The sequence below is a fragment of the Mus caroli genome, unplaced genomic scaffold, assembly GCF_978045245.1.
Source record: "Mus caroli unplaced genomic scaffold, Mus_caroli_1 scaffold_10, whole genome shotgun sequence".
In the NCBI taxonomy this organism is placed as follows: Eukaryota; Metazoa; Chordata; class Mammalia; order Rodentia; family Muridae; genus Mus; species Mus caroli.
Genome location: NW_028227265.1, coordinates 30392608 through 30408858, shown reverse-complemented (window position 1 = coordinate 30408858; position 16251 = coordinate 30392608). Strand labels below are relative to the sequence as shown.

At 33.9% G+C, this 16251-nt stretch overlaps 1 protein-coding gene across 3 annotated transcripts in view; it reads right to left on the bottom strand.

Moving 5' to 3' along the window:
* Positions 1-16251, bottom strand: part of Cdh8 (cadherin 8) — a 395795-nt gene that overhangs the window by 74722 nt on the left and 304822 nt on the right. For all 3 annotated transcript variants that reach the window (XM_021169423.3, XM_021169421.3, XM_021169422.3), the window contains exon 9: positions 9515-9636. In XM_021169423.3, coding sequence (XP_021025082.1) covers positions 9515-9636 — 122 coding nt within the window. The remainder of the gene's footprint in view (positions 1-9514; positions 9637-16251) is intronic.

The following is a 16251-nucleotide window of genomic DNA, read 5'->3' as shown; positions in this document are numbered from 1 at the left end:
TGCAAAGGATTAGTGCACCTCTGTTTTTTTTAAAAAAAAGAAGGAAAGCAAATACTATTTGAAGTAATATTAAGGGAAAGCATTTCAGGGCCACCATTAAAATCTGAAACATACAGACATTTCTTAAAACTCTTCAAAGAACATTTTCAAGAAAGAAACTAAAAAATGTTGATAATATAATTCTGGTTCTATAAATTATTAGATTATTCATTTTTCTAAATTTGCAAGGAATTCTTATAATTCTTATTAAAATATATTTTGCAATAATTTACATTTTGAATCTCAGATCTGTTAACAAGGCTATCATGTGATCAATTAGAAGATTTCCAATGAGTTCTTGTATTTGTTAATCACCAGTCTGTTCTTAGGTCTTGACAGTAAGTGAAATTCTCCCCTCTTTCTTCTTTTGTAATTTGTCTGGCATGCAGTAGCCAGCAACTACTAACACGAATTGGAGAAGTAAATTAATGGGCAGACGAATAAATAAGTAATTTGAGACATATTTTTCTCATCCTTGTTAATATGTATAATGTCCTGAGAAGTAAACCTTAGAAAATGTATTAGTACTCACACACACAAATAACCTTATGACTCATCTTTAACATGTCTCATTAAACACTACATTCTTTTCAGAATTCAAGGTCAATTCAAAGTTCATTGACCTTCACATTTTCTCTCTCTATATTTCAGTAAATTCGGGTTTGGATTTCTAATTTGCTGGCAAATGGTAGACGAGATATGTGTCTTCCTTGCTAATGTTCTTGGTTACAAAAGTATTATAGTCAGTCCTCTAGTGACTCTGAAGCTTAAAATTCACAATCAAATTAATGTTGATAATCATAGCTGTGGAAAGAAGGTGAGAAAGTTCTAATGTGTTGTAACTTTCAAAATATTCTCCAGGATGTCAGTAACAAATATGTATATACATAGAGAGTATATATGTATAATCTCTAGGATAACTATATAGTGATATCCAATAAGCATATGCAACTGACGCAGTGACTCAAAAATGTCCCTTTTGTTACATTTTAACTTCTCTTAAAAATATTTAAGTAGAAGGTGACTCTAAATCGATGATCAATGAAAGAAAAAGTATATAAAATGGAAGATTAGAGCAATTTCTTACTTCCATTTATTCTTCTACTATTGTCAAATTCATTCAAGCTATAAATATTACCTGTCCTGAAAGAATAATGTCTATCTCTTACAGCAGCAGTTTTTGTCTATTTCTTTTTTTTTATAATGAACCAGTCAGATTTATATGAATAAATTCTTAATTCACAAGATGCCCATATAATAATTTCAGAGCCAATTGATAATAACACAAACTGCTCACCTAGATCAGACAAGTTATCCCAATTATTCTATCCCTATATGATATTCATAACTACCTGTGACTATTAAAACCACATGGGATCGGGATCTTCTTCCTGTCTGACTGCCTCCACCTTGGCTTCTTCTCTGTCTCTGCCATCTGCTCTGCCTCTCCGACTCTTAGCTCTGCCTCCCTTTTCCCTGTCTAATCTCTGGTGGTACTTATAGAACAGTTTTTGTCTATTTCTTACAGCAGTAGTTTATATTTTAATTTGAAGAAATGAACAACTGATCAGACTTAGTGTACATATCTCTACTAAAAGTTAAAATTATTTGGACTTACTAATTTATATACATAATTGAGGATAAAGTATGTTATTTATCATTATGTTGTCCACAATCAAACAAAAAAGTGGGGAGTTATTTTTCTAGAGTTTATTTCATGAAAATGAACTTAAAATAATTATTATTTACTGAAAAATGGAATATATACAAATACTAGATGAAATATTCCCAAGGAAATCTAGAAAATAACCCAATTATGTCAAAACTAATGGATAGAGCTCAGGTGTAAGACTAGTTCATATCTGTTTAAAAGATACTTCTAGAATTTATGGGTCAATTGCTTAGTCATTGAGTTGTAGTCAGGATTATATTTTCTTCCCTCTCCACAATGGCTTCTTGTGTCACTGTTTTAACTAAAAACACCCTTTGCCTCCAACATGTCACATGCCTCTTTAGAACACACAGCATAAAGGAATGAGCTAAAGGAAGGACACGGAACAGATAAATATGTGGGATTTGGACCTTCAGAAATCCATTATGAAATACCTAACCACTCCTCCCACTTTTAATCTCATCTTTCCCACTTTGACTGACACTACACTGACACAAAGCAATATCAATGTTGTTTTCTACATGGAGTGTTTAGATATGCTGGGTTTTTGATGTTTAGTTACCTGTGTTGTTTTGCTGACTCAATATATCCCCTATATATTTATATGCCCTCCAGAAATGATCAATACTAAAAACAAATCATGCCATCTTGTTGTAAAAAGTTATGGATCCTGAAGTAGTTGGCTTTCATTTAAAGATAAACTTAGTTGTCTTCTTTGGCTTGAAGTCACGATCTCCTTTTCAACCGTGTCTCTTATGATCAGATAGTTTTATATACGCTATCTCCTGCCTGTTCTGGCAAACAATAATTCCTAAGCTGAACTGATTGTTTATTCTTAAAAATGCCATGCCTTCAATGTGGATCCTTGAGTCATTAATTTAATCTATATCATTTTGATAGAAACTTACAAGAATTTATAATCAGAAATGAGCTACTGAGCCATAATATACACCACCTATCTGAAAATTCATGTGCCTGCATAAATATGAAAAGTATGTAATTAAACAAAATGTTCTTAATTTATTGATCTTGAATTTTGTTTATTTCAGTGTTTCTTGACCATATTCAAAAATATACAAACACAAATGCACGCACACACACACACACACCAGATTATTATGCTACTTTACAAGTTTTTTCTTATCCTCTGCAAGAAGGTGTTATGTCATATCACTTGAAAGCTATAGAAATGCAGCCATTACTTTCTCCATCTTTCCAATACCTCTAGTTCAATTTTAACCCAATTTCTGTCTTTAGTAGAAAGTCGCTGCTGCATATATAGAAGAGGATTGCCTTATCAATGGGAGAAGAGGACCTTGAGCCCGTGGAGGCTTGGTGCCCCAGTGTAGGGGAATGCTAGGTGGGGCTAGAGTAGAGTGGGCAAGTGGTTAAGGGAGCACCATCATGGAGGCAGTGGGATAGAATGCAGGGCTTACATGGGAAACTGGGAAGGAGGACTCTCTCTCTCTCTCTCTCTCTCTCTCACACACACACACACACACACACACACACACGTGAATATATTAATATCTTCACACAAAGGGCTTTCTAAGGTATGGTAGTTTAATAGCTTAAATTATCTCCCATTCCTTAATATTAAGTCCCAACATTGATAAATGTCTTAAAGTTAACATTTGGATTGCTCAACTCCATGGCCTTAAATTATATTTTATCAATATTCTCATTCTCTCAAAATTGTGTTCTATAATTCCTGTAAATAACCCTCTTAAAAAGTTTTCTACATATAGCTTCTCCATATATAGTTTTATACATTCCATTAACTAACCATTTTCTTAATCTACCCAAAATCAAGTAAAAAAGAGTATTTATCATCTTCCATTGAGGTCATCAAGTTCCTCTGGTTTAAATCATCCCTGCTTCCCACTTGTGCATGCAGATAGATCAAAAGCGGGGAGGGGGCTTCTGATAGACAAGTTAAAATAAAATCCTCTATCCCAACTGCTTCATCTGTGCTACAAAACACCCTCATTTTATTTTGTTATTGAGAGAGAGAGAGAGCTCTGAAATTGAAAACAAATGAACAATGTTACAGACTCATTCTTTGCTAATTTTCTAAAAGAATAAATATCTTTACTTTTCATATTTAGGTTTCTTTCTTTGTATCCAAGATTTCATAAAGTGCTTTTAAGTAAAATATATTATTTTTTTCATCAGGAGTTGATATGTGTTTTCTCCTTTGGTAGTGTTGCTCACTTTTATTCAGAATCTTTATTCTCTTGCCTACATTTTCAAGAGTTACTTTGGATACTCACAAAATTTCAAAATTCTTCTTCCTTGGGAAGTACAATAAGTCTCTAGAAATTGCAAAGATTTGACAACTTCAGGAGCAGAATTTGGACCATTTCTATTGCATCATAAAACTTTTTTTTTTTGAAATGTGTGGTGGTGTATGCCTTCAATCCCAACACAGAGGCCGGTGGAACTCTGTGAGTTTTAGACCAGCCTCCTCTCCAATGTCAAATTCCTGGTCAGTCAATTAAGTCTTGTGAGATCATATGGCTTTCATAGCTATGTAATGGATTCAAGTGCCAAATTCTTCAACTAACTATATCTGTGATATGGTCAATGATTCTATGTGTCATGTCCTGCATAAGGCAAACAGCTTCCATTGTTAGTGTGCTCTGCACTTAGAGCCTCCTCAAGGCTGTTTCTATTACAATATAGCATGTGTTTCCCCCTCACAAACATGGGTGCAAATTCTGTTCAGACATGAAACTGTTTCTAATCTGGTCCTTGCTTCCTATTCTCAGGCTGAGATATCTTCAGTTTCAAGCAGAGTTCTTGCTGCAAATTCTGCTTGGCTTAAGTTGCTGGCTAGAAGCTCCTCTTCATGTATAGTCCTTTGTCATTTTCTTTAACAGCAACAAATTAGAAAAAAAAAAAAAACAACACAAAACAAAGTATCAGACAATACTTTAGACCCCTGATGTTTTTTTTTTTGTTGTTGTTGTTGTTGACCTCTGTTATGTTTCCACCTTTGTGTCATTCTAATTGAAATATCACAAATGATGTGATTCATCCACTTTATTCTGTTTACCGTGTCTTCCTCATTGGACTTCATGGGAGTGCTTCTAAACTTTCATGTTGTTTTCCCAATTGATGTTATAATAATTACTGCACCACAGATGTACAATGATTATTGTTCAATAAATAAATGAACTAATTTTCATCCAAAGAAGTTAACATGTATACTGTCTGAGAGTAAAGGAAATATTTCAATAGCAATATCTGATAAATTAACTTTGAAACATGTCTCATTGCTGAACAAAATCAATTAGAAACTTAAGTCTTAAATTCCGTTACTATTCTTTATGGCAACTATGCTATATATCCTCCAGATTTGTGGGTGATGATGTTTTGGAGAGCTATAATATTTCTGTAATGAATAAATGGAAAATGGCTAAAATTTTGCCAGAGATGTATGATATTTGTGAAGGTGAGCTAAAGTCTTTTTTATTTTCATATATTTTTATTATAAACCAGACACAATGGCTTCTATCTAAACAGCAGACCTCTGTTAGTATAGGCGTTGACAAAAATCAAATTATAATCCATTATATTCATTTTTAGGAACAAGATAAGCTTTTTGATAAAGGAATGAAAAGCTTTAACAACCTGTCATCTAAGTATTTTGACTACTTAAAGGGAAAGTTTGACTCATTCCAACAATGAATACATGTTTAGACCCTTGGGCTGAAAAAAATATTGGAAGTAAGTCTCTATTAATCTGAATACAGTATGTAAGACACTGGTACCTTATATAAAATCCTACCAAAACCTAATTAAGAAAATATGATGCAGAACCGAGCTCTGGAATGCTTGCTAGTCAACTGTGGATGATCGTCTGCATTACTTTCCCATGTTTGGTTCTGTACATAGGAATATTAAGTACACAGAAGGAAGCCACTGGTCTCTGCACACTTGTTACCTGTTCCTTCTCCTGCTGATTGGATCCCCACGGTCTTCAGATAGGCTCTAGTTTATCCCCAACTGACTCCTCAGACAAAATGTTTCTGTCCCAGTGGAACTTATCCTTGAATCTAAAGACTTTTCATGATGTATCATTATCTCCTTAGGTCCATTTCATTTGTGTGCTGGATGTTTGAAAGAATTTTTGACAATCTATAAATTCTAAGTTAAATGATATGTCCTGGAAGAAAATTCTACAATGATAAAATTCTGATTCTTTTATATTGTGTTCCATAACATTTCTCATGCTTAGCCAAACTCTGTGATAATGATGATGGTCATTGAACACTTAGTGCCCAAAACAAAATAAAATGAAACAAACAAAAATCCTCTCAATCAGAAGTATGAACTATAAAACAAATTTTTAAGTGTGATGTACATTCTGTGTTTTACCTGGGACATTAGTCAGGCTTAAGCGAAGAGATCTTTTCTATGCTTCCCATGACATTAAGAGCCAACTGCTTGGTAGATGACCATAATCCCACTGATTAGTGGGATCATTTAAAATATTCTAAAAATAAAAGTATTTGGGTTGATTTTCTGTTAAGGACCATGACTTCTGCCTCTCTATGACAGTGATTATTGCTCTCTTGAGAGAACCATTTTTTTTATGAACTCCACCTTTTGCCTCATAATTTTAAGAAGGTCATAGAAATAGGTACGACTCATGATTTCTCCTTCACAAACATAGTAGTACCTCTTTTAATATGATGTATTATGGAGTAGTGCTGATTGCCTAGACAAGTGAAAAGAGCCTTTCTATTTTTTAGGTGGTCCTGGTTGTGTTTAATATAGTGAATTCTGTTGAAATGGATACGTTGCAATAGATTCTCTACCTCTATATTGACATTAGATTCCCATTTTGTGGGGAATTTTAGAATTGTTTTGCATATGCCATTTCAGTCTAAGCCTTTTATACTCTCTTTAAGAGCTAGCCCTGGACCATTGATAAGATTTCCAGGAGCCAAGTCTCTGATGAAGCTGTTTCTCAAAGAAATTTATCCAGAAATGGCATACAAGCCATCTGAGAGTGACATTTATCTTTCCAAGGTTATTTTTCAACAGTCTTAATTGTTGAACAATACTAAGATAACTATCAATGCAGTGAATGCTAGTTATTTTTTAATATTTACTTTTAAATGATGTTATGAACACTAATATGAACATTGTATTTCTGAAGTAAGTTATCTATTTGTGTGGTATTATGAAAGATGACAAAATGTATTCTGCCTGGAGATAGTGGTGAATGTTTTTAATACAACAATTCAAGTGACTGAGGCAGAACCACTGACTGTATCTGTGACCTCGTGAGTTCAAAAGCATTCTGGGCTTCATACTAAGATATTGTCTAAAAATTTAACTCAGGAAAAGAGAAGAAATACATCTATTTCACATTCTGTACATGCCTAATATGTAGTATAGTAACACAAAATTTGGGGGAAATGTAGAAATAACTAGATAGTCAATCATTAACAATTAGGCAAGAGTTATATAAAAAATCCTATACGAGTTTTGGATGACTCAAAGAATTCAGGGAATCCAAGACATTGTTAAAACTGTTGAAAATGCCACACCCAGTTAGCCTTATGGCCCAAACCCATGCAAAGCAAGTGTTGATCCTTTCGTGGAAATAAAACTCTGGTAATCATGCGGAGAGCATATTCATTAGGGGATGCACTGCAGTGACACACACACACACAGCAAAGACATTTGTTCACACAATAAACCATTCTATTAATTTGTAGAAACCATAAAACAAAGCATCAACTTTTCTTTTATTTGGATGTTGCATAGAATAGGAGAGGAAACAGTGCATTGGATTCTGTTCATTTGCTTGTTGTTTTCTTTCTTTCTTTTTTTCCTGAGGATAAGTAGAACTGCTGAAAAAATCGTTAAAACTTTATAAACAGTCAAATTCCACAGGGTAACACTGCAGATTCCTAGAGATCCAAGCAAGAGTCCTGTCGATATCACTATTGAGGCCAACATGTGAAGTGTCAATGCCATTGACTCTGAACTTGTGTGATGAGTTCTGCATGAGCAATGAAGTTCTAGTTAAATTCTAATGCATTTTACAGATTCTGTATGATACATAAGTGCCTAGCTTATATCAGTAGTCAGCTCTGTTATCCCATCAATTTTCTGCTCCATGTAGCAACCATTCCCTTGAACCTGACCTGCCATATTTTGATTAAACTCTCTCTGCCTATTAATTCAGAACCCTGGATAAATGATAACACTGATATTTACACATGCAGACATGCGCATGCACATACACACAAGTGTGTGAGAACACACCCACATTCATGCACACATGCACACACACACACACACACACACACACACACACACACACACTGCCAATAAGGATCACAAATCAAGATGCTTAGAAGTTATAATTCATACTTGACAATTCTGTTATGAAATTAGAAAAAGGCTAATTTTGGATTTGAAATATGAAAATAAAAACTGCTAAGGCTGAATGTTTTGATAAGAACAGAACGCCTAGTTATCTAAAGTCCATTTTATTATGAGCATTTTAACTTTGTTGTGTGTGAAGTGTGTATTTTATGTTTTTGTTTGTTTGCTTGCTTGTTTTTGGTTTGCCTTACATTTTGGTAGACTACGGGGGAGAGAAGCTAAACATTTCAGTAAGTCAGAATTGTCTCGAAGATTTTACCCACTGTTTTATGGGCAGATTACCTCTTCATCCTTTGTAATATCAAGTAAGAGAATAGAACTAGGTAACTGCAGTCCTATTCTTTCCTTTAGGATAAAAAAAATAAAAAATGACTCTTGTCAGGTAAGCTTCTTGGCAAATAGTAAGTTTAATTCCTAACACCCACATGAGGCACGAGAATAGTTGGATTAACAACTCCAGTGTCATGCTGTCAGCTGCTGTTTATTTAAATTAAAATGTCACCATCCAGAAATAAATTAGGAAGTTGAAAAATGATAAATTTCTTAAACATACAGTACTTCGGCACCTCATTAAAATAAATCTATTACATTTGTGGTTTTGTAATTCTTTACACAGGCTAGTTTCATTTTGACATTCAGAATGTAGTGGTTTCTGTGGATTTTGTTTTGAACTTTACCTTCCCCCACACCCTGAGCCTTGACTCTCCTTCCCTTCCACCCACCCCATGTTCTCCCAGCCCTGTCTCCCTCCCTCCCCTCCTTCTTGCTTCTATCTTTAGATTTTGAGTGTATTTCTGTCTGTTCTATTTTATACATTTTTCTGCCCTTTACTTTTGTCTTCATTATCTCAATTTATTAATTTTGAGTCTTATCTATAAATATTTAAATGCCTTAGGGGCATGTCTAAAATTTGATGTCTATATTATGTTTGCTAAACTTGCATATATGTGTACAGACACTAGTATCACTACACAGAGCTTTCTATAAACTACTTGTTTTCTGTATTCCACATTTATGCATTATTCTTCTTTTCAATATAAAACAAAAATGCATGCTTCCCATGAGCTATTTACTATATTCTTGCCAATTGATGGTTCTTTCCAGCTTCTGCACTGTAAGACACCTACATGTGATGTATTTGAAGGCAATGATTTGGCTTTGAGGTCATAGGCGAGCACATCACTGCACTTTTATGTGCCAATTTGATCATAAGTAAGAAGATAATTAACATCTGAGAAAGACAAATATTCCCTTCTGTTACCATTTGGATGAATTTCATGCCTGTGACTTTGTAAATCCAACCAATGCAAATGCACACAGTAATGCAGGTTAATTAAATATGAGACAGTTGTATACAAACATATTCAGCATTAACAACATGGAGATATTTACTTGGCCGGGTTTTCCATTTTCACATAAAAATGCCTCATATTCGGATGCGAATTCAGGGGCGTTGTCATTGACATCCAGCACTTTAATAGCAACAGGCACTCGAGATATCTGACTGTGGTTCCCTATGGGAAGGAAAAAATAACATCAGAATTCAGAGTATTTCATTTGAACTTGTAGCTCAACTCTCTCTGTCTCTCTATGTCTCCTGTAAATTCACTTCAATAGGATATTTTCACATGACATGGAGTCTAAACTCAACATTGTGAGAAAGAAGAGCAAGTGTGTTACTACTTGGTATATAGAAAATAAACAGCAACATAGATTAGTATTGTGAACACTATTGTTCTGGGGATGACCCCACAAACGACCATATGTAAATGAGCTGAAAGAAATTTTGCTTATGAAGTCAGATGTATTTTATTTAAAACCCATCATGTACAGGAAAACAATACATACAACAGTGATTTATCTGTTCACTGAAGGGAAAAAATGTGCCTAGTACAAGCTATTACTTATTTGTCAAAGTATATATCTACTAAGATCAAGCCTACCAAGCAGGTAAAAGGGCAGAATTAAATCAAGCATGAAAAGATAAAATTTGAGATGAAGAATCATATATTCTGTAAATTTTGTATTTTGTTAAAATCATTTTGGTATATTTTTGGATAAGGCCAGCAGACTGAATTATTCTACTATAGTCATTTAGAATTAATTTCATGTAAATTAGATTATAGTGTTCTAATATTTCTAGGTCAATTCCCATAGTCGAGAATCAAATACGTAATCTATAGTCCTTAGATCTTTAAACTAAACACAAAGTATATTTGTACATGGATTTAAACATGCAAGTGCATGCGCACACACTCATACACACACACAATTTTGTTGTTTCTTAAATGTATTCCTGGGTTAGGCAATACTTATTTTTTTAATGAGTATTAAATGCAATGTACTTCAATTCTGACTATACTATGTTGCAATCTTTGATCTTTTGTAAATTATACAGAATGTATTGGAGATGGACAAGTATTTATTTGTGTTACTGTAGCACTGGATATTTATAAGTTAACAAAGTGAGAAACATGTTTTGGGTTTTCATTATGAACAAAAAGGCCTACAACTAATATGACATATTTCTGTTTTTGACAATTGATTAAAGACAAATCCTTAAAACGTTCAAATACTCATCATTTTAAAAATAGGAATGACTTCTAAATTCCATAAGAAATTATTTCATTCATGCTATAAATTTACAATTGCTCCCTAGCTAGCCCTTAAAATTTAAATGCAATTTAATTGGAGTAGCGTGCCCTTACATTCACATTTGATTTGAGGATGGAGAGCTGACACTGACATCATGGAATTGCTCTCATGTAAGTTATGGAACACAACCTCCTCAAAATAAAGATGATGCCCCTAAATAACATCGAAGTTTTGCCCTTTTTTGTTTTGCCGTTTAATGTCTAATGAATTAATTTCTTTTCTCATAGAGAAAGCATGTAGCTCTCTAGTTTTGATGTAATGCAAATTTTAAAAACAGTATAACACATGTCTCTAAGAGAAGAAACTGACATTTCGTATTTTGTCTAGTCAACAAAACTCTGCAAAGGTTAACCTTTAAATGCAAAATAGTTATACCCTTAAAGGCTTAGATTGCTTTTCTACTCTGACCATGAGTTTAGAGTAACTTGTGCAGTATAAAAAGAATAATGTTTGCAGCAATGTTTAGATCCCCATCTTTGCCTCCTTTGCCCCTATTGTGACTCATTTTCTTCCCAGGGAAATTAAAACCCTAGGATTTAATGTATTATTCATGAAATTATTATAAATCATATAATAGAAGAAATAAAGTTTCTGACATGAGTATGTGGTTTGTGTTTGGGTACATTTTAGCCTTTGTCATTTCCAGTGTCATCAGGATCATGTATATTATGTTACTTTAGAGAATATATTTTACACTGTTACAATATTAACATTTATTCTGTTTTGGTCTTTCATATGAATTATTTGTATTGCCAAGTATGGAAAACATACCATAATTTCAGGGACCTAATTACTACCAAGTCCTCAAATGTTTCCATGTTTGTTGTATTTATCTTAAGTTTGACCAGTGTTTGGAGTTTGAATCCAGATATCATTCTGAATCTATCTAATAATTCCATAACCCCTATTATTCATACAATTGCACGTGTAATCTACAATCTTCCCTGGGAAGCTATAAAATTTAAGTTCATTATATTATGGTTCTATTTTACCACAGAAAAGCCTCTTTAATAAATTAAATTTTTAAGTCCATGTGTCCTAACAGCACAGTACTGTTGGTTATTCATTTATTTTTATAATGATAATTCATTTTATACCCTAGCTCAATTCTTTTGTATAAAATTGCTACAGGAAATGTCTATTAGACATTTTTGTATTTGATCTAATAATGCCATTCATTACTAAGTGGTGACCAATGACTAAACTGTGTCAAATAATAACTACAAAGTCTGTCACTATCAAGTAAAGAAAGTACACAAAAAAAATCTATCCTTGTTCTTACACAGTGTCTTGACCCTTTGCAGGGAACAATAAGGCAAGCCAGGGGATCAGATTCAATGGCATGTCTATCAGTATGGTAGTTGCTGTATTCCCCTTTGTTGTGGTATGAACACATCTTGCATGCAAACACACATATAAACAACTTCTTAGTACTCAAAAATGATAATTTATTATTTATTATGACTTAAGAATTTCAATTTCTCTTGCGTTTGTGGGTGTGACTGTTCAGAATAAATATCTTACACATCTTGTGTATGTGATCTACTACTGATTTACATTAGAATTTTCCTTTTCATTTAGTATTTTAGAGTCCTTATTCTGTACAAGAAAAACAAAGAAGAAGAAAAAGGAAAAGGTAAACTATTTCCACTGCACTGAAAGTGACATTAATGCAGTGAACACAAATGGTAGCCTCAACTGTCTTGCAAAAAGAATGGGAATATCAGCTAAACTACTTACACTTTAAATTTCTGAATGCCTTCATCTGTTTTCTCTGTTGATTTTTTGATCATTCTAAGAAATTGTTCCAGCTATATTTTTTTTTTAAAAAAAAGAGAGATTGAGGTGTTTTTTACATTAATACTAAGTCACTGACCTGGCAGCATGGATATATTCATTTGTTGCAGGAATTCTGAGTTGAGCATAAGGGTCCAATATCACAGAATTTCTGTTTCTTTTTTGTTGTTGTTGTTATTTGTTTTTCCTTGTAAGATACTTTTGCAGAATCCATATAGTCTGTGGCAAATTTGACCCATGTCTGCACCTGCATTTTCAGACGAATGTTCTTGTATTTTTCTTATGTCATATTTTCACTCAAGGCCCATTAGAAACATTACTTTCTTAAAATCTACACTAACCATCACCATCGTCCCTGTCTCATATTCAGTCTGCCTATAGAACTCACAAGAAATGTTAAACTATATCAAAGCCTCCTATTTTTGTCTGATAGTTCTAGCGTTTGTACACTCATGGTTAGATTCAAGGCACAGTGAAGAAATGACTCCTATATGCTAAAGCCATAGCATGTGAAAGGAACATTATTTCTGATGTGACAGTACACGTTTCCGGGTCGAGGTCTATTGTTTTAATTGTTACCATTCAATCTAATACGTAGTCTCCTTACTAAAGCTAGGATATTTGTAATGAATTAGAGTGACATTGGTACTCTATAATTATATTTATACTCTACATCTCTCATAGAATCAGTGAAGTAAAATTAATTGTATGTTATTTGAATTCATTCTTCAAATTACGATATAATATGACTTTAGGACATTTAAAATAAAGTGTAATTTTTATGAGAATTTTTAAACATATTTTTGTTATTTATTTACTTATTCTTCTTTGTACAGTTCATTTATTCAATATAGTATTATATGTATATTTCCATATGCCAAGGCAAAATATTTGACATTTTACAGGTTCATATTATGTTGGTTTTTTTTTTTTAATTTCCTTAGTCCTATAAATTATTTATCTAGGGAAAGACATTTTAATTTCTTTACATCATCATCTAATATTAGTCTTGGTTTAAAGAGGTATGTAGTTATTCCTATTGGAGTCTGAAGCACATAAACTAACTGCCTAGAGAGTTCATTCTCTCACCCCAGATTAGTAGTAAGGCCTAAGAGTAGAAAATTTGAGACCAAATCAAGAAGTGCTATTGTTCAAACTACTATATGTGAAATGTTTTTTCTATAGTAGACTTTATGATTTAAAATCACCAGAAACCGTACAGAAAAATGATAAAGTCAATAAAACAAACAAACATGAAATGATGGTTCCATCTTCTCTGAACATTCCCCAAATGTTACTTTTGTCCATACTAGATGCATGCACATGATTTAAATTACAACTTAAGATTTTTCAGCACAAAGTTCTCACTTAAGTACTAAAGAGTCATTTTTATCAAAATTAGTGAAATGATAAGCGATCAGATTTTAAAGATGTTATAGAATAATAAACTTAATTAGATGCGCTTTTGAGGAAATTATCCATGCCCTCAGTGACTCGCCCACAAATGTTGGCCTTTCATCTGATGCATAAACATTAAATATAAAGATATTATAATTAGAAACTTGATTAACATTCATTAAATATTCATTTTCTATACACAAGAGATGGGACAAAGAGGTCTAAAAGGAATAGACAATCTCCAAATTGGCCACGAAATTCAGGCTAATTTTTAAAATAAGGAGCATAGACACAAAGGCTGGAATAGTACCTTGTCTAAACAACTTCTGTTTGAAAAGCTATAGTGACTTTCTGTCACTTCTCTGTCCCATAGCCTCCTCATAAATTGACCACCAGCTTTTCATTTCCATAAGCAAAGGTAATGGAATATTGCCAGGAGTGAGTTACTTGAGAATTTGCTTCTCAATTGCTCAGTGAGCTTACATGTTTGCAGCATTGACTGAAACATACATATTTGTCTCTGTAGACTATAGGAAGAAAAACACGATTTGACCAGTTTGGAGATACTAGTGGGGCCTAAAAAAATTCTTGACGCTTCTACAAGTAGAGGGGTTGAAACCATGAACCATAAATTATACCCAAAGAAGAGAGGCAAAACAATAATTAATAAATGAGAAATGGATGCCAGTAGAAATGGACATTCACAAAAGAAGATGTGAGGTAAATGTATGATAGAAAAGTAAGCAACTTAAGAAGTTTAAAATAAAAACTCTGGAAATGATTTTCCTGTAGGCAAGCCTGTGGTGTATTTTCTTGGTTAATGATTGATGGGGAGGATCCATTTCACTGTGGGTGGTGCCATCCCTGGACTGGTAGTCCTGGGTGCTATAAGAAAGCAAGGGAGCAAGCCATGAGGAGTACGCCAATTAAAATCATGCCTCCATGGCCTGTGCTTCAGTTTTTAGCTTCACATTCCTTCTCTGCTTTAGGTCCTGCCCTGATATCCCTTAGTGATGAACTGTTATCTGGCAGTGTAAGCTTAAATAAACATTTTCCTCTCCCTCCCCTCTCTCTCTCTCTCTGTATATATATATATATATATATATATATATATATATATATATATTCCAGATAGATATATCTATCTATCTGGAAATGGAAGGATCTTCAAAAATGATTTCAGAGCTACACTTACTCCAGTGACTAAAGGCAAACACTTAGAAATATGTTTGGCGGGCCTAGAATGACTATCTTCTGAAAGACCCAAGAAGCAGTTAACTGAGACAGATGCAGATCTTTAAACCCAACCAGTGGACTAAAGTCAGAGACCCCTGTGGTTGAATTAGGGAAAGGGTGTCAGAATCTGAGGAGGGAAACCACATAGGAAGACCAGAGGTCTCAATTAACCAGGACCCCCGAGGTCCTTAAGATACTGAGTCACTCACCCAGCAGCATACACTAGCTGCTCTGAAGCCCCCAACACATATGCAGTAGAGGATTCCCTGGTCTTGCCGCAGTAAGAGAAGTTGTTCCTAACCCTGGCAGGACTTGAGGCCCCAGGGAGTAAGGAGGCCTGGTGTGGGTGTAGGTGGGACATTCTCTTGGAGACAGGGAGAGGAGAGATGGGATGAGGAACTGTTAGAAGGCAGACCAGGAAGAGGGTAATGACTTGACTGTGAAATATAAAAAATAATGAAAAAATACATTTCTCACAGGTGGTATAATCATTTCTAAATAACTAAAGACTCTTTATCAAACCACAGTTGCTACTCACTTCAAGATCTTAGAATGTAGTTAACTAATAAACAATATCAAGATAGGCATGTTAATGGTGATATTAAGAGCCATTTCTTAATAGTTTATTGTTATGCATGTTACTTCTGTATAAGACAAATGTGTTGTCATGAAGTTAGACAGAGCCTTTCTTCCAGATACTTTCCACTTTCTGCTGCACCTAGAGTAAGCAGGTATTCACCAGAATTCACATTTTTTATTATAGTATTTTAAGAGAGTACTAATAAGAAATCACTTCATTTCCTACATGAAACCAAAGCCTGTCAGCATAGTACTTTCCAATTAAATTGGAGTTTATTCAAATGGACATTAGCATCTCAGGAAAAAAGCCTTTGTACACAGCTTATCTATTAACCAGGTTATTTCCTCAAAAGAAGAGATGATTATTTACTCAATACGTTGAAGATTTTAGCCTTTGCTCTCTTGCTCCCTCTTGCCCTCTTGTTCCTCTCTCTCCCCATTCCCTTCCCCCTTCTCTCTCCATA